General features: G+C 44.1%; 1 protein-coding gene across 1 annotated transcript in view; it reads left to right on the top strand.

The window, feature by feature from the left end:
- Positions 1–26,329, top strand: part of LOC311128752 (titin-like) — a gene marked incomplete at both ends in the record, with an annotated part of 197,807 nt that overhangs the window by 113,687 nt on the left and 57,791 nt on the right. Inside the window, 48 exon segments of the mRNA XM_084161001.1 lie at positions 8–310; positions 403–705; positions 792–979; positions 1,173–1,287; positions 1,383–1,667; positions 1,776–1,927; positions 2,121–2,268; positions 2,548–2,725; positions 2,815–2,936; positions 3,042–3,329; positions 3,432–3,728; positions 3,839–4,025; positions 4,174–4,289; positions 4,382–4,681; positions 5,519–5,818; positions 5,908–6,013; positions 6,111–6,307; positions 6,460–6,765; positions 6,867–7,145; positions 7,274–7,573; positions 7,731–8,033; positions 8,128–8,661; positions 8,791–9,093; positions 9,247–9,546; positions 9,742–10,038; positions 10,236–10,520; positions 10,903–11,196; positions 11,286–11,585; positions 11,705–12,013; positions 12,359–12,618; positions 16,824–17,253; positions 17,448–17,753; positions 18,050–18,231; positions 18,395–18,524; positions 18,700–18,999; positions 19,148–19,465; positions 19,538–19,834; positions 19,938–20,237; positions 20,341–20,655; positions 22,497–22,786; positions 22,937–23,087; positions 23,273–23,554; positions 23,805–24,107; positions 24,247–24,552; positions 24,659–24,940; positions 25,094–25,393; positions 25,572–25,877; positions 25,948–26,253. Of these exon segments, the coding sequence (XP_084017127.1) occupies positions 8–310; positions 403–705; positions 792–979; positions 1,173–1,287; positions 1,383–1,667; positions 1,776–1,927; positions 2,121–2,268; positions 2,548–2,725; positions 2,815–2,936; positions 3,042–3,329; positions 3,432–3,728; positions 3,839–4,025; positions 4,174–4,289; positions 4,382–4,681; positions 5,519–5,818; positions 5,908–6,013; positions 6,111–6,307; positions 6,460–6,765; positions 6,867–7,145; positions 7,274–7,573; positions 7,731–8,033; positions 8,128–8,661; positions 8,791–9,093; positions 9,247–9,546; positions 9,742–10,038; positions 10,236–10,520; positions 10,903–11,196; positions 11,286–11,585; positions 11,705–12,013; positions 12,359–12,618; positions 16,824–17,253; positions 17,448–17,753; positions 18,050–18,231; positions 18,395–18,524; positions 18,700–18,999; positions 19,148–19,465; positions 19,538–19,834; positions 19,938–20,237; positions 20,341–20,655; positions 22,497–22,786; positions 22,937–23,087; positions 23,273–23,554; positions 23,805–24,107; positions 24,247–24,552; positions 24,659–24,940; positions 25,094–25,393; positions 25,572–25,877; positions 25,948–26,253 (12,759 nt within the window).

The following is a 26,329-nucleotide window of genomic DNA, read 5'->3' as shown; positions in this document are numbered from 1 at the left end:
TCCACAGATGTCCCTGGACCCGTGAAGAGTCTTCAAGTGGTTGACACCGCCGATGGTGAGGTCAGCCTGGCCTGGGAAGAGCCAGAGAGTGATGGTGGCAGCAAGATCATTACATACGTGGTGGAGAGGCGTGACGTCAAGCGCAAGACATGGACTCTTGCAACTGACCGCTCTGACGCTCCAGAATACACTGTGACCGGACTCCAGAGGGAATCCATGTACCTATTTCGTGTTTGTGCTCGCAACAGAGTGGGCAGTGGACCAAATGTTGAGACAGAGAAACCTGGTGTTTATGCCAAGAACAAGTTTGGTAAGTAAAATATTTCATATTGTATCACCTCATACAGTAAACAATGAACTGCCGACCAGAAAAGTGAATTACAACCTTGTGTTATATTTCAGATGTTCCTGATGCTCCTCAGGATGTGAGTGTTGGAAACGTGAGTAAGTTTGGAGCCACCGTCTCCTGGGAAAAACCAGTATCTGATGGAGGGGCTGAGATCACCTCCTACATAATTGAGTCCCGTGACAGGACCTCTGTGAAGTGGGCCGTGGCTATGATCAGTAAAGCAACAAATCGCAGTGAAATCATCAACGACGTTATTGAGAACAAGGAATACATCTTCCGTGTCAAGGCTGAAAACAAGGCTGGCATTGGAAAGCCAAGCGCTGCTACCAATCCAGTGAAGATCATGGACCCCATTGGTGAGTTATTACAGTTCTGAAAGTTTCTGAAATCTTTTTACTGAAATGTATGCACTGTTTTAAAATTTTTGTTTTTGTACTTCCAGAGAGGCCAAGCCCACCACAGAACCTGGTGCACTCAGAACAGAACAAGAACTCAGTCCAGCTGACATGGGAGACCCCATTGAAGAATGGAGGCAGCATGATCACTGGCTACATCATTGAGAGATGTGAGGACGAAACAAACCATTGGCTCAGATGCAATGCCAGGCTCTGCCAGGATCTCACCTACAAGGTATTTATCCAATATGAAAAGCTGCTAAATGGTTTCTTAGAGATTTCATATCATATTGGTAGTGTAATTGTCATACGTTTTGGGTGGTATTCTGACTTGAATGGAAGTCTCCCATTGACATTAATTGACTTGGAAATCTGAGTTGCTCACACTTATCTCAACTCTGAATGGGGCTCTTCCTTCTTTTCCTCAGATATCTGGCCTGAAATATGGCAAGAAATACAACTACAGAGTGATGGCTGAGAATGCAGCTGGAGTGTCTGACCCATCCAACACACTGGGACCCATGCTGGCTGATGATACACATGGTACATTTGGTTAACTTTTCACTAACCTTGAAGAAGTTCATCACTTTAAATGTTGTGCATTTGTCAAAACAATTATCATTATTTTCTACCTTCAGTTGGCCCCACAATGGACCTGAGTGGATTCAAGGATGGCCTGGAGGTCATTGTTCCCCATCCCCTTACTATCCGTGTCCCTATCTCTGGATATCCCACACCACACGCAAAGTGGAGCTTCGCTGATAAGGAGCTCACTGCTGGTGAACGTGTTTACATAATTACAAAGAGTACCTACGTAGAACTGACCGTCACTCCAAGTGTGCGTCCAGACAGAGGTGTATACGCTCTGGCCCTGGAGAATGATATTACCAGTTGCTCAGGAGAGATTGAAGTCAATGTTATCGGTAAGTTACGCGATGAACCTTGTGGTGAAACACAACATACTGTATCTTGATATTGTCAACTGTAAGTCCCTCTTTTCCCTTCATATCCCTCTTTTTCTATTTGTTCAGCATCCCCAAGTGCACCCAAAGACTTCAAGGTTGCCGAGGTGACCAGACAGCATGTGCACCTGATTTGGGAGGCACCAGAGCATGACGGAGGAAGCCCTCTGACTGGGTACCAGATTGAGAAACGTGACGTATCCCGCAAGACCTGGGTCAAGGTATGGATGAACATAAGTCTTTAAACCACCCAGCAATATACATGTAATAACTTACTTATTTAGTCCTCTTTGTCCCGGTTGGGACATAAGTCCAGAACAATCTTCTGTACTCTGTCTTTGGCCACAGCTAGTACCCTGTTATACATAAAATTAAGATACATTTAATAACGTGTCACTGACTGTCTTTCCACAGGTGATCACTGGTGTTCAAGACCAGGAGTTCACTGTCACTGATGTTGTTGAGGGAAAAGAATATCTGTTCAGGGTTACTGCCTGCAACAAGTGTGGCCCAGGAGAGCCTGCCTACATTGACGAGCCAGTCAATGTGTCCTCCCCTGCCAGTAAGTATTCACTAAGTACAATAGCAAGGACAATGCCTTTGCTGTGCACACAAGTGAAGGGAACTTAATCCATTGTTTTGATGTCTCAGTCATTGACATACCTGTCATTTGAATTCTAGCTCTTCTCAGTCATTTACATACCTGTCATTTTAATTTGAGCAGTTCTCAATCATTGACATACCTGTCATTTGAATTCTAGCTGTTCTCAATCATTGACATACCTGTCATTTGAATTCTAGCTCTTCTCAGTCATTTACATACTTGTAATTTGAATTATAGCCGTGCCAGACCCACCTGAGAACCTGAAATGGAGGGACAAGTCAGCATCTGGCATCTTCCTGACCTGGGAACCACCCAAGTGGGACGGCGGCACCGGAATCAGGGGCTACAACATAGAAAGGTGCCAGCGTGGCACAGACAAGTGGGAGTCCTGCGGAGATCAGGCCCCTGAGTTGAAGTAAGTGGAACTAGAGAAAAAAGGCTCCAAGTTTGTTATTAAAAAACATTTTGTTCATTTTGAAAGACTAACATCTTACTTTCTCTTAGATTGCAAGTGACTGGTCTGATTGAGGGACAGTGGTATGCCTACCGCGTGAAGGCCTTGAACAGACTGGGTGCCAGCAAACCCTGCAAGGCTACAGATGAGATTTTGGCTGTTGATCCTAAAGGTATGTTTTGTGTATGTCTGTATATGTATTGTGAATAATACTGCATAGTGGCGGAAATATGTTTCTGTATAATCTGTATAACACATTTTCTGTATAAACCTACAGACCCTCCAGAGATTCTTCTGGATGTCAAGTGTCTTGCTGGACTGACCGCTAAAGCTGGATCTAAGATCGAGCTTCCAGCTGATGTTCTTGGAAAGCCCTTACCTAAAGTGAAATGGACCAAGGGTGATGTGGTCCTGAAGGGAGACGATAGAGTCTCTATTGACGACAAGCCTGGTCACTCCGTCATTACGATCAGCAAGTCAACGAGAGAGGATACAGCTACCTACATCATTGAAGCCCACAACAGCTGTGGTCGTGCTACTGCAACCGTTGACGTCAACATTCTAGGTACCCTATTTTGTCAAACTTTTTTTTTTAGGAAACACTCTTTAAAAAAAGATTTTCTTTATGTTCTATGTTCTAACATTGTTTTCTATGTATCTTGAACAGATAAGCCTGGTCCTCCAGCTGCGTTTGATATCTCTGAGATCACCAACAAGTCCTGTTTCCTGGCCTGGAACCCTCCCAGAGATGACGGAGGTGCAAAGGTCACCAACTACATTGTGGAGAGGAGAGCTGCAGACAGCGAGATCTGGCACAAGCTCTCCTCCACTGTCAAAGAGACCAACTACAAGGCCCTCAACCTTACGGCCTTCAAGGAATACATCTTCAGAGTGTTCGCTGAGAACCAGTTTGGTATTGGTGTGCCAGCGGAACATATGCCAATCATTGCCAGATACGCCTTCGGTATGTTAAGTTTATGTTTGTATTTAGTCCAGGCAATATAATGGTATTTCCTTTCTAGTATTATTTTGTGCAGTGGGTTGTTGCCAAAATTGTCTTTAACTGTTTTTCAGATTCTCCCGGCGCGCCAACCAAGCTGGAGCCTTCTGATATTGTTAAAGATGGCCTGACTCTGAATTGGTATGAGCCTGAAGAGGATGGTGGTAGTCCTATCTCTGGATACTGGGTTGAGAGGTTCGAACCAGACCAGAACAGATGGATCAGATGCAACAAGATCTCAATCACAGACACAACATACAGGTAAGACGCTAGAATACATTTAGGTAATGAACACCGTAATGTTTCAATTTTGGTAATTGAAGGCAGTAATGGCAGCATTGATTTAATTTCTGGATGTTGCTTTTCATTTGATGGTTGGGTTGGTTATTTGATTATTTCTGATTTGCAGAGTCAAAGGACTACCCACAAGGAAGAAGTATAAGTTCAGAGTCTTGGCTGAGAATCTCGCGGGACCTGGAAAACCAAGCAAGGAAACTGACCAGATATTGGTCAAGGATCCTATTGGTAATACTTCCAACATATTTAATTAACAGACCATTGATCGTTTATGAAATGTGATGTTATTAACCAAAACAACACGTCTTCTATTCCTACAGATCCTGCATGGGCTCCTGGTAAGCCAACCGTAAAAGACGTGGCCAAGACCTCTGCCTTCTTGCAGTGGACCAAGCCTGAGCATGATGGTGGCGCCAAGATCGAGGGCTACATCATTGAGCTCCTGAAGAGTGGAACCGAGCAATGGGTCCGTGTTTCAGAGGGAATCAATATCCTGGAGCACTTCCTGAGAGGCCTGATGGACAGACAGGAGTACTCCTTCAGGGTCATTGCCGTCAACATCGCTGGGGAGAGTGAACCCAGCGAGCCTAGCGATCCAGTTCTGTGCAAGGAGAGACTCAGTAAGTAACTGTCCCAAATCTATCAATCACATTTATTTATAAAGCCCTTTTTACATCAGCAGATGTCACAAAGTGCTTATACAGAAACCCAGCCTAAAACCCCAAGCAGCAAGCAATGCAGATGTAGAAGCACGGTGGCTAGGAAAAACTCCCTAGAAAGGCAGGAACCTAGGAAGAAACCTAGAGAGGAACCAGGCTCTGAGGGGTGGCCAGTCCTCTTCTGGCTGTGCCGGGTTGAGATTATAAGAGTACATGGCCAGATTGTTCACCAAGATGTTCAAACGTTCATAGATGACCAGCAGGGTCAAATAATAATCACAGTGGTTGTAGAGGGTGCAACAGGTCAGCACCTCAGGAGTAAATGTCAGTTGGCTTTTCATAGCCGAGCAAATGGCACCCTATTCCGTTTATAATGCTATTGTCAAAAGTAGTGCGCTACAGATGTAGGATCTTAATTTGAGCCAGTTTGCTACAGCAGGAAAATAATCCTGCAGCAACAGGAAATGTGAATTATTATGTGGATTATAATCCCCCAAAAATTTTTTAGGGGTTGTTACATTTTTTGTAAGGGAAAATCAAGTCTGAAATGTCAAAATGGAAATTACAAATTTAAGGAGCCTTTTTAAACCTCAAATACATTACATGTTTAAAATGTACTGCATTGCAGGAAAGTTCTCCTGCAACAGGGTGATCAAATTAAGATCCTACATCTGTATATAGCGAATATGGTGTCATTTGTGACACACAGACTGAGATAGTTTCCATCTGAAGCTGTTCAGTGTGTCATGGTTGGTTAGCAGAGTTGATGGTTTCTGATGACATCAATTAATTTTCCAGATCCTCCTACACCCCCACGCTGGATGAATGTCATCACCATCACCAGAAACAGTGCTGAGCTGAAGTGGACAGTACCAGAGAAGGATGGTGGTTCACCCATCACCAACTACATTGTTGAGAAGAGGGATGTCAGGCGTAAGGGCTGGCAGACAGTGGACACCACTGTGAAGGAGCTGAAGTACACTGTCACTCCACTGAACGAGGGCTCTCTCTATGTGTTCCGTGTGGCTGCTGAGAACGCTGTTGGACCCAGTGAATTCTGTGAACTGGAAGACTCCATTATGGCTAAAGATAGTTATAGTAAGATCATAGTTTATGCATATTGTATTCTGTAACTGTTGTTCACTTACAACATGCATAGGTCGCTAAGTACTGTTTCCTATTTTCAGCTACCCCTGGACCACCATATAATCTCTCTGTCCATGGAGTGTCAAAGAGACATGTTGACCTGCAATGGGACGCCCCCAAGAATGATGGTGGCAGACCAGTTCTGAGGTAAAGTTTGGTCAAATTTAGTTTTTAGGAGTGTCATAGAGTGTCATATTGTCATATAAGCATGTTTATAACATTTGGGAATATTTTCTTGCATCAGATATTCTATTGAGAAGAAGGAGAAACTGGGCACCCGCTGGGTAAAGTGTGGTAAGACCTCAGGTGATGACTGCAAGTACAGAGTGACAGACGTCATTGAAGGAACCGAGGTTCAGTTCCAGGTCCGCGCTGAGAATGAGGCCGGTGCTGGACATCCTAGTGAATCAACAGAAATCATTGCTATTGAAGATCCAACAGGTGGGTTTTTATCCATTTTTTAAGTGAAAACTGTGTTTTATGGTTACATTTGTTTGACTTGCATGAGTAATTTATTAGTGATTGTATATTTCCCAATGAAGCAACCCACATCTCCAAGGTTATAATTACTGTCTCTGCATCGCCTTTTATAGGTGCACCCTCTCCTCCAATTGAGCTTCATATCACTGAAGCCAGCAGAGACCATTTGTGTATTGCTTGGAGACCACCAGAGAGAACTGGTGGCAGCCCTGTAACTGGCTACCATATCGAGCTGTGTGAGGCTAGTACTGAGAAGTGGATGAGAATCAACTCTCGCCCAATCAAGGAGCTCAAATACAAAACAGAGGAGGGCATCATCCCAGAGAAACAATATGTCCTGAGAATCCGTGCCATCAACTCTGTTGGAGTTAGTGAGCCATCTGATATCTCTGAGAAGGTCTATGCCAAGGACCCTGACTGTAAGTAAACCTTCCAAAATGTATATTTCCCTTTCCATAATAATATCCTTCCCAGAGATGCATGCTATGCTGATATCTGATTATATTTTTCCCTCCTGAAGGCATCCCAACCCTTGAGTTTCAGACGAAGGACATTGTGATTGTTGAGGGAGAGAAGTGGCATCTCCCCATCCCATTCAGAGCAGTGCCCAAGCCCAAGATCACCTGGCACAAAGACGGCAAGGAGCTGAAGGACGATGAGAGAATGAGCTTCAGACAGGAGTACCTCTCCTGTCACCTGGAGATCGAGAGCTGTCTGCATGCAGACGCTGGCCAGTACAAGGTCACCCTGGAAAACTCAATCGGAGCCAGCAGCGGAACAATCAACGTTAAAGTTGTTGGTATGTTTCAGTGTCAAAATACTATTATATTACTTCCATATTCCATGGTGTCCCAAAGAGCGTAATCATACATTTGACATATTTGGTCTATCAAGATCGACTCTTCATATCCATATTTATTTTGACAGGCCTGCCCGGCCCCTGCAAAGACATTGTTGCCAGTGAAATCACCAAAAGCTCCTGCAAGGTTTCCTGGGATCCTCCCAACTATGATGGTGGCAGCCCTGTTCTCCACTATTTGCTACAGCGCAGAGAGGCAGGCAGGAGGACCTATGTCAACATGATGTCTGGAGAGAACAAGGTCAGCTGGCCTGTCAAGGATCTGATCCCCAATGGAGAGTACTACTTCCGGGTCAAAGCTGTCAACAAGATTGGTGGTGGGGAGTACATTGAGCTCCGCAACCCTGTGATTGCAGAGGATCAGAAGCGTGAGTGAAATATTTACTTTGTGTCCAAGGAATACCTTGAATGAAAAACAGGTGCAACTCTTGCTCACAATTAAAAGTTTATTTTATTTTCCAAGAACGCATACATTTCAAAAGAGGTGTATTACATTTATGAAATGTTCCTTGTTCAACATTTCAGAGCGCCCTGACCCTCCATTGGATGTTGAGACCCACAACCCTACTTCTAAGACCATCACCCTCACATGGAAACCTCCTATGTATGACGGGGGTTGCAAGATTATGGGCTATGTTCTGGAGAAGATGATGAAGGGTGATGAGAACTTCACAAGATGCAACGACTTCCTTGTGCCTGTGCTGTCCTACACAGTGAGGAATCTCAGGGAGGGAAAACAATACCAGTTCCGGGTACGAGCTGAGAACGCTGCCGGAGTCAGTGACCCATCACGCAGCACACCAATGGTGAAGGCTTCTGATGCTGTCGGTAAGGAAGGATACATCTTATTCAAACCATCACAATGCTAAGATTTTTCAGACCGGTAATTTGTCATTTCTAAATGTGTTTGTTTTCTTTTCAGAAACACCCAAGGTGTTCCTCAGTGGAAGCCTGCAGTCCGGTATGAGCATCAAGAGAGGTGCTGAGATCAGACTGGACGCCAACATCTCTGGATCCCCATACCCTCAAATCACATGGTACAGGAACGACGTGGTCATCAGACCAGAAGCCATGAAGAAGAGACCAGAGAAACCCATTGTTAAGAAGAAGAAGGAGGAAAAGAAGGAAGTGAAGGAAGGAGAAAAGAAGGAAGGAGAAGTAAAGGAGGGTGAAAAGAAGGAGGTGAAAGATGGAGAAAAGAAGGAAGTCAATGAGGGAGAGGTTGAGGTCCCAGCTACTGAAGCCCCAGATACAGAGCCTGCCCATGAGGAGCCTGAGGAGGAGGAACTCCCTGACTACCCAACCCTCCAGGAACGTCTCACCATCCATGACAAGAAGAGGGGAGAATCCTCTTGCATTGTCAGGGACACCATCAGGGGTGACCACGGAGTGTACACTATCAAGGTTGAGAACGACCATGGTATTGCCTCTGCAACTTGTGAAGTCAATGTGCTAGGTGAGATATCATCTTCTTTTAACATTTATTCGTTTTTTTATTAATTTTGTAGGGTTGTCGCCGCTCATAGTTATTTTTCAACCACATTTTGAAAACCTAATAAAAAACCTCTTATTTTACTATTTACAGATGCACCTGGACCTGCAATCAACTTCAGGTTTGAGGAGATTAGGAAGAACTCTGTCATCTGCAAGTGGGATCCTCCCATGGATGATGGTGGCAGTGAGATCCTGAACTACACCTTGGAAAGAAAGGACAACTCCAAGGTGGAGATCGGGTGGATCACCGTAACCTCAACACTCAGAAGATGTAGACACCCCGTGACCAAACTTATAGAGAAGAAGGAGTACATCTTCCGGGTCACTGCTGAGAACAAGTTTGGTCCTGGACCACCATGTATCTCTAAGCCACTTATTGCCAAGAATCCATTCGGTAAAGCATTTATTTTTAAGAGATTTATCATGTCATTAAAGCCTATAACTTTCCAAGGTTGTAATAAGGATGTCAGTTCAACCAGTTTTGCTCATCTGCGTTAGTTAGATTTTACTTTGTTCTTACAACTGTGATTTTAACTTCTTATGCTAGACCCACCAGAGGCTCCTGAGAAGCCCGAGATTGATGGCATCACAGCCAACTCCATGCTGGTTAGCTGGGAGGAGCCAAATGACATGGGCAGCCCCATTCTGGGTTACTGGGTGGAGCGGCGTGAGATCAACAGCACCCACTGGACCAGAGTCAACCGGGTTATTTTGGAAGATACGGAACTTAACGTGGAAGGCCTACTGGAAGGTCTGACATACATCTTCAGGGTGGCTGCTGAGAACCAAGCTGGGCCTGGGAAGTTCAGCATCCCGACTGATCCCATGACATGCCAGGATCCAATCTGTAAGTCAACAAGATTATGATACCATACCTTTTAATGTCCATTTGCATGGAAATTCATTTTGTGAGGTTAAGCATACTAAATACACCAAATCAATACACTATAATATACTACAACACTGATTCATTATGATTCAAGTTCCATTATCTAACAATTATGAAATATAATATGTAATCGTTGATGTGTTTCTCTCATAGTGCCACCTGGGCCACCGTTCCCAAGAATCACTGACACCACTCAGTCTTCCATCGACGTGGAATGGGATCCTCCTGCTTCCAACGGAGGTGGAGACATCCTGGGATACTATGTTGACAAAACCGTAGCAGGCACCAATGACTGGTCCCGCTCCACAGAGAGGCCCTGGAAGACCCGGGCCTTCACTGTGTATGGAGTCAGAGAGGGAGCCAAGTACCTGGTCCGTGTGATCGCAGTGAATGGAGCCGGTGAAGGAACTCCTGGCTTGACTGAATCAGTCATTGTCAGAGATCCTAAAGGTATAGTAAAGAGTAATCAGTAATCCTGCTGTTCCATTCGTTCCATTCCAGACATTACTACTAGTCGCCCTCCCTTCATTAGTCTCCACCAAATATTCAAGAGTCTTTGGGTCTTTGAAAAGCTCTGTGTAAGTCCCATGTATTATTATTATTATTACAACATAGCTAACATTGATGAACGTTGATTGTGTCTACAGAGGCTCCAGTGGTGGAGCTGGATCTCACTGTGAGGAACGGCGTAATGATCAGAGCTGGGGAGCCACTGATTCTGCCTGCCCTGGTCACTGGTAGACCTCCTCCAGACATCAAATGGACCAAAGATGACGGTCCACCGGACAAAGACCACGTTGAGATAGAAAATGTTGGAAAGGAAAGCATTCTCAGAATCAAGGCTGCCACAAGAAAGGATCCTGGCAAATACCAGATCAGTGCCAGGAACAGCAGTGGAATCAAGTCTACATGGACAAGGGTTGAAGTCATGGGTAAGTATTTTTGATGGATTCTGTATTAGCTATATGACATCACTAGAATGTTTTCAGCATATTTCACATTTGGTTGTACTTTGATGACGTAAAGCTAGGATAGTTAGTGGATAGTTAGTTGAATAGTTTGTTAATAGTTAGTGGAACATCTATAAACCATCTATTGGGGACTATCCAAATAATAATAATGTTTCACCTTACATGTTGTTGCCCTGCAATAGACTAGCACCCTGTACAGGGTTGAACTTCAAGCTGCCTCACCGTATAGATACAGGAGATAGGCTCCTGCTCTATGGCCAATTCTGGCTCAGACAAAGCTATTTACTAACTTACTCACATGTTGTTTTACTTGGATGTAACACTTTGACTTATCTTCTGTCAGATGTTCCCGGGCCTGTGCTGGACCTGAAGCCTGTGGTGGTAACCAGGAAGCTGATGATTCTGAACTGGTCCGATCCTGATGACGATGGTGGAAGTGATCTGACTGGCTTCATCATTGAGAGAAGGGATCCCAAGATGCACACATGGAGACAGCCCATCGAGACACCCTCATCTAAGTGTGAGATTGTGGGTATTGTTGAAGGACAGGAGTACATCTTCCGGGTCGTGGCGAAGAACAAGTTTGGCTGTGGCCCTCCCGTTGATCTGGGCCCTATTGCTGCAGTGGATCCCAAAGGTAATGTCTCCATTTTGTTGCGTCATGAGAATGTTTTTCTGTGCAGATCAGATCATTAATAGAAGTCAATCACTATATTTTAATTGAAGCTCCACCAACTTCACCTGAGAGGTTCCACTACACTGAGAGGACAAAGACTTCCATCAGCCTTGCCTGGAGACCTCCCCGCAATGATGGAGGCAGTCCAATCTTGGGCTACTTTGTTGAGAAGAAGAAGCATGATGCCCCAGCGTTTGAGCCTTGTAACACAGAGATGTGCAAGGACCTCTTCATGACCGTTGAGAACCTTGAGGAGCTGTTTATGTATGAGTTCCGTGTCAAAGCTGTCAATTTGACTGGACCAAGTGAACCTGGCATTCCACTCACCATTGTCATTCAAGATGATGAAGGTAAGTCCTCCTAGTTCTATGTTTGTGTTTTTTTCCCCATATGCTAAAATAGTAAACACATTGAATTCAATTGGACTGAATTTAATAAACTTGTCACTGAGTTGCTCCTTCTATTTCAGTTCCTCCTACTGTGAGGATGTTGAAGACCTTCAAGGGGGATGCCATCACCGTCAAGAAGGGAGAGCCTATTGAAATCCCTGCTGAGGTGACTGGTCTTCCAATGCCCAAGGTTGAATGGTTGAAGGATGAGGTGATTATTGCAGAGCCCACTGAGACTCTGTTGATGGAGACCAAGGAGATCAACAGAATGCAGTGCAATACCAAGCTCAGTATCCCTGCAGCAGCAAGACTGGACAAAGGCATCTTTACAGTGACTGCCTCCAACCGTCTTGGGTCAGCTAGTCACACCATCAAGGTTAAGGTGCTAGGTAAGTGGTCTGATATTATGTATATTTAGTTTTTCTTCATTTTCTGGAAAGTGTGAGCATGAATCAGTATAGTCAAAGCCATTAGCTCACTTCTTTACATTTTAGTCATTTAGCAGACGCTCTTATCCAGAGCGACTTACAACTAGTGAGTGCATACAATTTTTCATACTGGTCCCCTGTGGGAATCGAACCCACAACCCTGGCGTTGCAAGCGCCATGCTCTACCAACTGAGCTACACGGGACTACTTTTCTGCAAGAAAAAGTACATACAAATTAGCAAAAGGAAGATATTGTAGTTGACTGACTGTAGTCTGACCTCTTTTTCATCTAATTGTTGTTCACAGACCGTCCTCTGCCACCAAGGAATGTGAATATTGGTAACATCAAGGCTGAGTCCTGCCAGATAACCTGGGATGCGCCAGAGGACGATGGAGGAAGTGAGCTCACTAACTACATTGTTGAGAAGCTGGACATTCTTCCTGAGGAGGAACCTGAAGAAGAATATGAGGATTCTGAGGATGAGGAGCCTAAGCCTAAGCCTGAGCCTAGACCCATTCCTGTATGGACGGTGATCACTAACAGCATCATTGAGAAACGATTCGGGGTCAGTATATGTGTGAAAACATGAAACCAATTGAATATAACATTTGGTAACACTTTAGTTAAAACCTGCCGGTATAACGCTTCATAACAGGCCTTAAGCATGTATGGTAGAGGTCTTCACTGCTCCAACTGTACCCGAATACCCGAGACCAACTCTGGTTAATAACGTAGCAAAAAAAAAGAAGCTTTTCTGCTGCTTCCCTCACTCAGATTGGACCGGGTCTGGACCCGACCGGGGTCAGGTCTGGTTAGGTCTGTTCGGACCAAGTCTCTATCTTTTAAAAATGTATATATTTAGGTAGGGTCCGGGTATGAATGCCCCAGTCCATTTTCACATTTTTGGTCCTGTGAAGACCTCTACTGTATGGACCTTTATAATGTCTTATATTGAGGCATATAACATGTTGTCTCAAATAAAATTGTATTTGTCACATGCACCGAATACAACTAGTGTAGACTTTACCATGAAATTCTTGCTTACGAGCCCTTCCCAACGATGCAGAGTTAAAAAATGTAATTGTAACACAAGAGGAATAAAAAAAAATAAACAAGAATAGAGCTACAGTGAGGGAAAAAAGTATTTGATCCCCTGCTGATTTTGTACGTTTGCCCACTGACAAAGAAATGATCAGTCTATAATTTTAATGGTAGGTTTATTTGAACAGTGAGAGACTGAATAACAACAAAAAAATCCAGAAAAACGCATGTCAAAAATGTTATAAATTGATTTGCATTTTAATGAGGGAAATAAGTATTTGACCCCATGTCAATCAGAAAGATTTCTGGCTCCCAGGTGTCTTTTATACAGGTAACGAGCTGAGATTAGGAGCACACTCTTAAAGGGAGTGCTCCTAATCTCAGCTTGTTACCTGTATAAAAGACACCTGTCCACAGAAGCAATCAATCAATCAGATTCCAAACTCTCCACCATGGCCAAGACCAAAGAGCTCTCCAAGGATGTCAGGGACAAGATTGTAGACCTACACAAGGCTGGAATGGGCTACAAGACCATCGCCAAGCAGCTTGGTGAGAAGGTGACAACAGTTGGTGCGATTATTCACAAATGGAAGAAACACAAAATAACTGTCAATCTCCCTCGGCCTGGGGCTCCATGCAAGATCTCAGCTCGTGGAGTTGCAATGATCATGAGAACGGTGAGGAATCAGCCCAGAACTACACGGGAGGATCTTGTCAATGATCTCAAGGCAGCTGGGACCATAGTCACCAAGAAAACAATTGGTAACACACTACGCCGTGAAGGACTGAAATCCTGCAGCGCCCGCAAGGTCCCCCTGCTCAAGAAAGCACATATACAGGCCCATCTGAAGTTTGCCAATGAACATCTGCATGATTCAGAGGAGAACTGGGGGAAAGTGTTGTGGTCAGATGAGACCAAAATCGAGCTCTTTGGCATCACGCTCGAAACCTTAATGACTTGGAGAAGATCTGCAAAGAGGAGTGGGACAAAATCCCTCCTGAGATGTGTGCAAACCTGGTGGCCAACTACAAGAAACGTCTGACCTCTGTGATTGCCAACAAGGTTTTTGCCACCAAGTACTAAGTCATCTTTTGCAGAGGGGTCAAATACTTATTTCCCTCATTAAAATGCAAATCAATTTATAACATTCTTGACATGCGTTTTTCTGGATTTTGTGGTTCTTATTCTGTCTCTCACTGTTCAAATAAACCTACCATTAAGATTATAGACTGATCATGTCTTTGTCCGTGGGCAAACGTACAAAATCAGCAGGGGATCAAATACCTTTTCCCCTCACTGTATATACAGGGAGTACCAGTACCAGATCAATGTGCAGAGGTACAAGGTATTTGAGGTAGATATGTACATGAAGGCAGGATAAAGTGACTAGTCATCACGATAGATAATAATAAGAGTAAAATAACCTTTTACTGCAGTGGGCTAAACCAGGGTCACACAGAGTGTTTCTTGGTAGTCTTAAACAAATCTACTTTGAAACAAAAGTACACACATCACACACATGGTTATGGGCTTAAAAAGACACCTGTACCATATCAGCTATAGAGTTGAAATTGAATCAATTTTGAGTTTGCATCCCAATGTTATACTTTATATACATCACAGAAGACTGAAATATAACAAAACTGTTTTTTTATTAATTATGGAATTATGAAAAATATTAATACAATTACACCCATGAGGCCACTAGAGGGGGCGATTTGGTCATTTGACTTCAGGAAAGGGCTACAGAACAGAGTAGCAGCAGCAAATGATGTGTAAAGTGTGTGAGTGCGTGTGTGTAATGTGTATGTATTTATATTTTATTTTACCTTTATTTAACTAGGCAAGTCAGTTAAGAACAAATTCTTATTTTCAATGACGGCCTACACCGGCCAAACCCAGACGATGCTGGGCCAATTGTGCGCCGCCCTATGGGACTCCCAATCACGGCCGGTTGTGATACAGGGCGGCAGGTAGCTTAGTGGGTAAGAGCGTTGTGCCAGTAACCGAAAGGTCGCTGGTTCTAATCCCCGAGCCGACTAGGTGAAAAATCTGTCGATGTGCCCTTGAGCAAGGCACTTAACCCTAATTGCTCCTGTAAGTCGCTCTGGATAAGAGCGTCTGATAAATGACCAAAAAATAAATAAATAAATACAAAATACAGCCTGGAATCGAACCAGGGGGTCTGTAGTGACACCTCAAGCACTGAGATGCAGTGCCTTAGACTCGGGAGCCCGAGTGTATGTATATTTGTTGTGTCGGTATGCGTGTGTGTGTGTACACTGCGTTATTAACACCTGCTCTTTCCATTACATAGACTGACCAGGTGAATCCAGGTAAAAGTTATGATCCCTTATTGATGTAATTTGTTAAATCCACTTCGATCAATCAATCAATCAAATGTATTTATAAAGCCCTTTTTATATCAGCAGTGCTATATACAAACCCAGCCTAAAACCCCAAACAGCAAGCAATGCTGATGTAGAAGCACGGTGGCTAGGAAAAACTCCCTAGAAAGGCAGAAACCTAGGAAGAAACCTAGAGAGGAACCAGGCTCTGAGGGGTGGCCAGTGCCCTTCTGGCTGTGCCGGGTGGAGATTATGACAGTACATGGCCATTAAGGCCAAGATGTTCAAACGTTCATAGATGACCAGCAGGGTCGATCAGTATAGATGAAGGGGAGGAGATAGGTTAAAAAATGATTTTTAAGCCTTGAGACAATTGTGTGCCATTCAGAGGGTGAATGGACAAGACAAAATATTTAAGTGCCTTTGAACGGGGTATGGTAGTAGGTGCCAGGCGCACCGGTTTGTGTCAAGAACTGCAATGCTGCTGGGTTTTTCACTCTCAACAGTTTCCCAAGTGTATCAAGAATGGTCCACCACCCAAAGGACATCCAGCTAACTTGACACAACTGTGGGAAGCATTGGAGCGCTTTTGACCCTGTGGAACGCTTTCGACACCTTGTAGAGTCCATGCCCCAACGAATTGAGGCTGTTCTGAGGGCAAAAGGGGAGGCTGTAACTCAATATTAGGAAGGTATTCTTAATGTTTTGTACACAGTATATGTAGTGTATGTGTGTGGGTTTTGTGTGGGAGTGTCAATGTAGCGTGTGTGAGTGAGTGTGTATATGGTATGTACTGTATATATAGTCTAGTGAGTGTGCATAGGGTCAGTGCAAGATCTAGTCAGTGCAGATAGTTTGGATACCATTAATTGACTATTTAGCAGTCTGGCTATTTAGCAGACTTATGGCTTGGGGGTAGAAGCTGTCTCTGAGCCTGTTGGTCCAAGAGCCGATGCTGCAGTACTGTTTGCCGGAAGATAGCAGAGTGAACAGTCTATGGCTTTGGTGGCTGGAGTCATTGGCAATTTTTCAGGCCTTCCTCTGACACTGCCTGATATAGAGGTCATAGAGGTCCTGGATGGCAGGGAGCTCGGCCCCAGTGATGTACGGGGTGTCCATACCACCCTCTGTAGCGCTTTGCATTCAAAGGCGGAGCATTTGCCATACAAAGCAGTGATGCAGCCAGTCAAGATGCTCTCGATGATGCAGCTGTATAACTTTTTGAGGATCCTATGCCAAATCTTTTCAGCCTCTCTCTATATCAAAGGAAACAACAGTGACATAGCTTGCAATAGGTCGAGACAGTACCATGAATGCTAATAGTGGACTTAATTGAATCGTTTAATGATTAACTAAATGTTTCCAAATGCCTTTTCAAAGGTTTGGAATCTGGAAACCGGTAGCCAGTGCCAGTTCAGAGTGAGAGCAGAGAACAGGTATGGACAGAGTGATGCTTGCGAGACAGAGGCAGCCGTCATCAAGGATCTGTACGGACTTCCTGGTCCTCCAGAGAAACCAAAGATTGCAGAGCACACCAGGTCCTCCATGCTTGTGACATGGGACCCTCCACGAGACAACGGTGGATCCACTATCTCTGGCTACTGGCTGGAGAAGAGGGAGAAAGGTTCGTCTTATTGGGCCCGGGTTAATAAGGCTCCGGTGACCAAGCGTGCTCCTAAGCGCTGGGAGTTCCAGGTCGTTCGTATGATCGAGGGGTCTGCGTATGAGTTCCGTGTCATGGCTGTCAATACTGCCGGTATTGGACCCCCCAGTGGACCTTCCGATCCTGCATACGCAGTGGACCCTCTTAGTAAGTATCATTCTCCCTTTTTTAACAGGTTACAATATGTATACTCATAGAAATAAAATTAACATTACTATTCATTTAGCTGCTTTGGAAAATGTTTGGAAGAATATGTCAGTATGTTCCCTATTGACAGACACAGCGATAACATATAATGACCAGAGATGGTGACCTTGATGTTTTCCCTCTGTGCCCCACAGTGAAACCAGGCATGCCAGCACCACCAGAGGTTGCAGACAAAACCAAGCACAGCGTCAGCCTCACATGGTCTCCACCAGAAAAAGACGGTGGAAGCCCCATCAAGGGTTACATTGTTGAGATCCAGGATGAAGGCTCTTCTATCTGGAACAGAATCACTGATCTAGAGACTCTGCATGAGACCACTGAGATCACTGTCCCAAGTCTCAAAGAGCTGAAACACTACAAGTTCAGAGTCACAGCCGTCAATGACATCGGCGAGTCTGACCCAAGTCCCAAGACAGAAGTCCTAATTGAGGACGTACATGGTAATTAGACCTACTTACTCATCCATTTTAGATGTAAAAATGTGTTTTTTTGCAAGTCAGCAGTCAAGTTTTGAAGATAAAAACCTTCATTGATGCATCACATGATACAGAACACATGCAAAAAAATTGACTAATGGAGAAAATACTAAAAGATAGTTTTGGGGTGAAGTTTTCCTCACTCCAAAACTATATTTTTGTATTTTCTCCATTAGTCAATTTTTTGTGTGTTCTGTATCATATGATCCATCAATTAACCAATAGTCACAAGTTTATTGTTGTTTGTTTTAATGTCACAGTGGAGCCGAAAATCCATATCGATTGCGTTGTGGAAGATTTGCTCTGCATCCGGGCTGGTCATTCCTTCAGAATCCCTGCCATCATCAAAGGACGTCCCGTTCCTAAGGTGACCTGGGAATTCACTGGACCAGCAAAGACCCACAAGAAGAATCGCCTTCATGTCCTTCCAGTTGACTCAGTGGTAAGGCATAGTACAGATACAGCTACCATACATCAAGGAGAGAGGAAGTAACACATAACCCTTGTTATAAGTAGTAAAATAATCACATTGTCTGACCTTGATGTATAACTGTGCCGATTTGAACTTTCTTACCAGGAGTAATTAGTTAATTTCCTTTGTTTAGCTTGAATCTACTGATACTACCTCAAACATCACTGTACCTGTGTGCTTGAGGACCCACTCTGGACGATACACCATCACAGCCAAGAACAAGGCTGGACAGAAACATGTCAACGTCAGAGTCAATGTTCTCGGTAAGTGATAAAAACAATTAATGATGGAAAGGCTAGACACCTTTACATTGTAAAAAATACTAATAAAGGCTCATATCCAAAAGTATATTATTTATTAGGACATAAAACATTTATAAGAAACACAACACGTATCCCATATAAGACGTATTAACATCTGTTGGACTTCTGTTTTCAGATGTGCCTGGTGCTCCTAGAGAGCTCAAAGTGACCGACATCACAAGAGCTACCATGAGGCTGATCTGGAAACTGCCTGCTAACGACGGTGGCGAGAGGATTAAGAGTTACTTCATTGAGAAGAAGAATGTGACAGGAAAGGCCTGGACCATAGTAAACCAGTGCTGTTTCAGCCAGGCCTACGTTGTGGAGGGGCTCTTGGAGGGACAGGAGTATGTGTTCCGTGTGCAGGCAGAGAACCGTCTGGGAATGGGACCTTTAACTGAGACCACTGAGTCTGCTAGGGCAAGAGACCCCATCTGTAAGTTAGAAATTAATTACTAACAAATTAGAATGTCCTCATAGTAGTCCTCATTTGGAATAAAAGTGTCTGTGAAACGTAGGTTGCACAGTGTACACCTTACTAATAAGTTCCCATTTATATACCCATTCTTTATTCCCATTTTCAGACATACCTGATCCCCCAACCCATGTCAAGGTCAATTTGGTCACCAAGGATACAGTGACCCTGACATGGGTGCCACCTAAGAACAACGGTGGTTCTCCTGTGAAGCACTACATCATTGAGCGCTTGAGTTGGGACACCAGCGGCCCGGAGAAGGAGACATGGAAGCAGTGTAACAAGCGTAACGTTGAGGAAACCATCTTCATCATTGAAGATCTGAAAAATGGCGGAGAGTATGAGTTCCGCGTCAAGGCTGTGAATGAGGCCGGCCCGAGCAGATCATCTGCCACCGCTGGACCAATCATCATCAAGGACCAGACATGTAAGTAAAAAGCACAGTTAAGAAAATAAAAACTTTGAATGACTTGTACTGACTCCATCCTCAATTGTTTAGGTGCTCCTACCATTGAACTGAAGGAACATATGGAAGGTGAAGAGGGACTAGACGTCCATATTGTGGCTAGGATCCATGGCTGTCCATTCCCCTCCCTCGTATGGCAGAAGGCTCCCATTGCCAAGCCTGAAGACAAGGCTGTAGTGCAATATGATCAGCATGTCAACAAGCTGGTCGTTGATAACAAATGTACCCTGCTGATCCAGCAGTCCAAGAGAGACGACAGCTCCCTGTACACTATCACTGCTAGCAACAGTCTGGGCAAAGCCTCTAAGGACATCAAACTCACTGTCCTAGGTGAGGAATCTCTCCCTGAATGTATTTATTTATTTCTGTTTGGTTAGTCCTCTAGATTGTGGTGAAATATGACACCATTTCCTCCTTTTCTTCTTCAACTCAGGACGACCTGGCGTACCTGTCGGGCCAATCGAATTCAAAGAGGTGTTTGCCGAGAGGATAACACTTGCATGGAAACCACCTAGAGATGACGGTGGCTCCAAGGTGACAAACTATGTCATTGAGAAGCGTGAGGAAAACAGAAAGTCATGGGTGCACGTTTCCGACGACCCCAAAGAAGGCCTCTATACAGTTCAGAGGCTGACTGAGGGCCATGAGTATGAGTTCCGTGTCATGGCTCAGAACAAATATGGAGTTGGACCACCGCTGTACAGCGAACATGAGAAAGCAAGGAATCTCTTCAGTAAGTTGAATGTACTATTGTATTATCAGCACTTTTTAAGTCAATGTCACCGTGGATATACAGTATTTCTTCTAACCAACTTCTAAATGGTTCCTCTCAACAGCTGTCCCTGGCCAAGTTGAGAAGCCCTTAGTGGAAGACGTGACTCTTGAGTCTATGGTGATCATCTGGAATGAGCCAAAATACGATGGTGGATCTCCAGTTAGTGGTTACTGGCTGGAGCGTAAAGAGACCACGGCTAAGCGCTGGACCAAAGTGAACCGCGACCAAATCAGGGTCATGCCCCTGGGTCAGGAGTATGAGATCACTGGTCTGCAGGAGGGAGCAATCTACCAGTTCCGTGTGACCGCAATCAATGCAGCTGGAATGGGACTTCCCAGTGTCCCATCGGATCCTGTTCTTTCAAGAGACCCTATTAGTAAGTTAATGTATATATTGTGCATCCCAAATGGCACCCTATTCCTTATATAGTGCAGTAAAGGGTCCTGGTCAAAAGTAGTGCACTATATAGAGAATATGGTGACTTTTGAGGCGCAGAAATACCGCTTTTCTTACATGGGGAGGGGTATTTTTCTATTTTCAATGTATTATATACAGTGGGGGAAAAAATTATTTAGTCAGCCACCAATTGTGCAAGTTCTCCCACTTAAAAAGATGAGAGAGGCCTGTAATTTTCATCATAGGTACACGTCAACGATGACAGACAAAATGAGGGAAAAAAATCCAGAAAATCACATTGTAGGATTTTTTATGAATTTATTTGCAAATTATGGTGGAAAATAAGTCTTTGGTCAATAACAAAAGTTTCTCAATACTTTGTTATATACCCTTTGTTGGCAATGACACAGGTCAAACGTTTTCTGTAAGTCTTCACAAGGTTTTCACACACTGTTGCTGGTATTTTGGCCCATTCCTCCATGCAGATCTCCTCTAGAGCAGTGATGTTTTGGGGCTGTCGCTGGGCAACACGGACTTTCAACTCCCTCCAAAGATTGTCTATGGGGTTGAGATCTGGAGACTGGCTAGGCCACTCCAGGACCTTGAAATGCTTCTTACGAAGCCACTCCTTCGTTGCCCGGACGGTGTGTTTGGGATCATTGTCATGCTGAAAGACCCAGCCACGTTTCATCTTCAATGCCCTTGCTGATGGAAGGAGGTTTTCACTCAAAATCTCACGATATATGGCCCCATTCATTCTTTCCTTTACACGGATCAGTCGTCCTGGTCCCTTTGCAGAAAAACAGCCCCAAAGCATGATGTTTCCACCCCCATGCTTCACAGTAGGTATGGTGTTCTTTGGATGCAACTCAGCATTCTTTGTCCTCCAAACACGACGAGTTGAGTATTTACCAAAAAGTTATATTTTGGTTTCATCTGACCATATGACATTCTCCCAATCCTCTTCTGGATCATCCAAATGCACTCTAGCAAACTTCAGACGGGCCTGGACATGTACTGGCTTAAGCAGGGGGACACGTCTGGCACTGCAGGATTTGAGTCCCTGGCGGCGTAGTGTGTTACTGATGGTAGGCTTTGTTACTTTGGTCCCAGCTCTCTGCAGGTCATTCACTAGGTCCCCCCGTGTGGTTCTGGGATTTTTGCTCACCGTTCTTGTGATCATTTTGACCCCATGGGGTGAGATCTTGCGTGGAGCCCCAGATCGAGGGAGATTATCAGTGGTCTTGTATGTCTTCCATTTCCTAATAATTGCTCCCACAGTTGATTTCTTCAAACCAAGCTGCTTACTTATTGCAGATTCAGTCTTCCCAGGCTGGTGCAGGTCTACAATTTTGTTTCTGGTGTCCTTTGACAGCTCTTTGGTTTTGGCCATAGTGGAGTTTGGAGTGTGACTGTTTGAGGTTGTGGACAGGTGTCTTTTATACTGATAACAAGTTCAAACAGGTGCCATTAATACAGGTAACGAGTGGAGGACAGAGGAGCCTCTTAAAGAAGAAGTTACAGGTCTGTTTGAGCCAGAAATCTTGCTTGTTTGTAGGTGACCAAATACTTATTTTCCACCATAATTTGCAAATAAATTCATTAAAAATCCTACAATGTGATTTTCTGGATTTTTTTCCTCATTTTGTCTGTCATAGTTGACGTGTACCTATGATGAAAATTACAGGCCTCTCTCATCCTTTTAAGTGGGAGAACTTGCACAATTGGTGGCTGACTAAATACTTTTTTCCCCCACTGTAGCTATGTTGTTTCTATTATTTGGCCTTCTGACATTGTAAATGTCACCTTGTTTGTGTGTAGCTCTCCCTGGTCCCCCAACCCCCAAAGTAACAGACTGGACCAAGTCAACAGTGGATCTGGAGTGGATCCCACCTTTGATTGATGGTGGATCTAAGGTCACTGGTTACTTTGTTGAATACATAGAAGAGGAAAAAGAAGCAGAAATAGAAAAACTGAAGGCAGCAGAAGCAGACAAAGTAGTAGTAGTAAAACAGAAAAAAGTTAAGAAAATCATATTTGATGAAGACGGAAATGAAATATCAGAATCAGAAGAAGAAGAAGTAGTAGTGATAAAAGACGGATGGGAAAAGGTAATTATCTAATACAATTATTTCTCGAATGTATTCCTTTACAAACTCTTTTGATCTTAATGGGACAACCTGGTAAATTCAAGTCTAAATATATTCAAATAATATAACATTTAGTGTGTCAATGTTTGTAATGTTTTTGTTTTTTTTTAGGCTAAAGACAAGGAGATTAGAGGCACTAAGTTTGTTGTGTCTGGACTGAAAGAGCTTGGAAGGTACAAGTTCAGAGTGAGGGCAGTGAACGCTGCTGGCGTCGGTGAGCCTGGTCAAGTGGCCGAAGTGATTGAATGCAAGGACAGAACAAGTAAGAGACAAGACAACTATGATATGATATACAGTATGATTATCCATTTGTTAGGTCCATGATAGGGGCTCTGTCCCAAATGGCACCCTATTCCCTATATAGTGCACTACATAGGGAATAGGGTGGCAGTTGTGTTGTAGACAGAGTGTATGCAATCTTAAACCAACACACACTTGTTATTTTAGTTGCCCCTGAAGTGGACTTGGATACCTCAGTGAAGGAGAAGATTGTAGTCCATGCCGGTGGTACCATCCGCCTCCTGGCCTACGTGTCAGGCAAGCCTGCACCAGAGATCACATGGAACAGAGATGACCAGCCTCTACCAGCAGAGGCTAAGGTTGAAACCACGTCAATCAGCTCTGCTCTGGTTATCAAAAACTGTAGACGCCATCACCAGGGTATATACACCCTGAGTGCAAAGAATGAAGGAGGGGAAAGGAAGAAGGCTGTCATTGTGGAGGTGTTGGGTAAGAAACAACTTTACTTCTTGTTCTTATTGGTAAACTTCAGTATATCTCAGGAGTAATCAGGGGCAGTGTGCATTATGTTTACTGGAGTAGGAGTGCTGATCCAGGATCAGTTTTGCCTTTTAGATCATTATGAATAAGAAGGGGGGGGGGGCTGATCCAAGATCAGCACTCCTACTCTGAGACGCTTTGTGAATACAGGCCCAGGAGTTGAATGGTATTGAAAACTTGTTTCACATGTGTTTCTCAGATGTTCCTGGCCCAGTTGGTCAGCCGTTCTCTGGTGTGAACCTCACCATTGACTCTTGCAAGTTGACCTGGTACTCCCCTGAAGACGACGGTGGCTCAGCCATCACCAACTACATAATTGAGAAGAGAGAGTCTGACCGCATGGGCTGGACATCAGTCTCTTACACAGTCACCAGGCACAATGCTGTGGTCCAGGGTCTCATCGACGGAAAGGGATATTTCTTTAGAATCGCCGCTGAGAATATCATCGGAATGGGTCCATTTATTGAATCACAACGACCAGTTCTCATCAAAGATCCTATTTGTGAGTTCCTGCCTAATACCCAAATGACAGCTTTCTAATTTGCTGTTACAAAAATGTAACGTAAGTGTATACAAATCCAGCAATTACTTATATTATTCCATTGGGCCTGATGAGATGTTTGTGTCCTTTTCCATGCTAGCTGTTCCTGAGCGTCCTGAGGATCTAGAAGTCACAGCCATCACCAAAGACTCCATCAGTTTGGCCTGGAGACCACCTAAGTACGATGGTGGTTCTGAGGTTACAAGTTATGTGCTTGAAACCCGTCTGATCGGAAAGGATAACTTCACTAAGATCGATACTGATGACACGCTGATGGATAGGAAGTTCACAAAGGGAGGTCTCAAAGAGAATTCCACCTATGAATTCCGTGTCAGTGCTGTCAATGTGATTGGTCAGGGAAAGCACTCTTTCTGCACCAAGCCAATCCAGGTCAAGGAAGAACTTGGTAAGTGTTGAATAAGGGTTAGATAGTCATTCTAAATCTTTATAAATGTCTTGGTGAATGAAACAAAATAATGGAAAACATTACTTCTTTGTTCTTCCATCCTCAGAGCCCCCAACGATCGACTTGGACTTCCGTGACAGACTGGTTGTGCGTGTGGGAGACGTGTGCACCCTCCAAGGCCGCTTCACTGGAAAGCCAGCACCTACAATAACATGGACAAAGAATGAGGAAGAGCTGAAAGCAGATGAGGAGGTCACAATGACCAACACTAGTAAAACACTGTGCTTGACAATGCCCAAGGCTAAACGTGAACACAGCGGCAGATACCAGGTGGTGGTGGAGAACATTGTCGGCTTACGTAAAGGAATTTGCAGTCTCACTGTTGTTGGTAAGTTGGTGAGGGTGTTCTTTGTTGTTCTTAATTGACAGAGCTAATGTCACTTTTAATTAACCCTTATAATCAAATATGTTTGAATATTGACTATTGATTGATCCATATCTGATAGATGATTAATGATAAAATGCTATTATTTTCCCTCAGATCGCCCCCAGCCTCCAGAGGGCCCAGTGGTCTTCAATGAGGTCTACAGGAACTACATGGTGATTTCTTGGCACCGTCCTCTGGATGATGGTGGATGTGCCATCTCCAACTACACCATTGAGAAGAGAGACACAAACAGAGACCTCTGGATGCCGGTGACAACAGCTTGCACCAGGACAACATGCAAAGTACCTAAGCTGATTGAGGGTAGAGAGTACATCATCAGAATATGTGCTGTGAACATCCACGGCATCAGCAACCCACTTCTGTCTGCCGAGACCAAGGCTAAGGATGTCTTCAGTAAGCTATTAGATCAATACTGGGAAGATATAGGTTACGTGCATAACGACACCCTATTCCTTATATAGTGCACTACTTTTAACCAGTAAGGAATAGGGTGCCATTTGGGATGCAACCATACTATCTTTTGTCATGAATGCATTTAGCTACAACTGATCAATTCTCTATCCCATTACAGAGGTGCCAGATGCACCCAAACAGCCCATTGTGAAGGAGATCTATAAGGATCAAGCCCTTCTGACTTGGGAACCACCTGCTGATGGTGGCAAGCCCATCACTGGCTATGTCATTGAGAGGAAGGAGACCATGGCTAATAGATGGACTCGCACATCTGGAAAAGACCGCATCTTCCCCAAAGTGGAGTACTTTGTTCCAGATCTCCTTGAGGGCTGTGAATATGAGTTCCGTGTCATGGCTGAGAACGTTGTGGGTCTCGGTGACCCCAGCCCTCCATCAAAGCCCATCTTTGCCAAAGATCCAATTGGTAAGTGACTGCACAAAAGTTAATTCATACTTAATGTCTATCAAATTTAATCAACTGTTTCTTCCTTCAGTGCTTCCAAGCCCCCCCGTGCTGCCAGAAGCTGTGGATTGGACAAAAGAGTCTGTCTCACTGTCTTGGCAGCCACCAAAGGACTGTGGCAGGGGCAAGATCTTCGGCTATCTCGTTGAGTTCAATAAAGCTGGAGAGGAGTGGCAGAAGGTGAATCAGACTCCTGATTCCTGCCAAGAACCCAAGTTCAAGGTCATTAACCTGGACGAGGGAGAATATTACAGATTCAGAGTAACTGCTGTGAACTTCGCTGGTGAATCTGAACCTGCATACACCACAGATCCAGTGAAGGCAGAAGACAGACTTGGTAATTTTACATTAAATTATTGTTCATAATTTGGGTAATTCATCATCATTTAAATAAACAACAGAATTATAACACC

Source organism: Coregonus lavaretus (assembly GCF_964263955.1).
Source record: "Coregonus lavaretus genome assembly, chromosome: 5".
Classification (NCBI taxonomy): domain Eukaryota; kingdom Metazoa; phylum Chordata; class Actinopteri; order Salmoniformes; family Salmonidae; genus Coregonus; species Coregonus lavaretus.
This window is presented reverse-complemented; position numbering and strand designations above follow the sequence as displayed.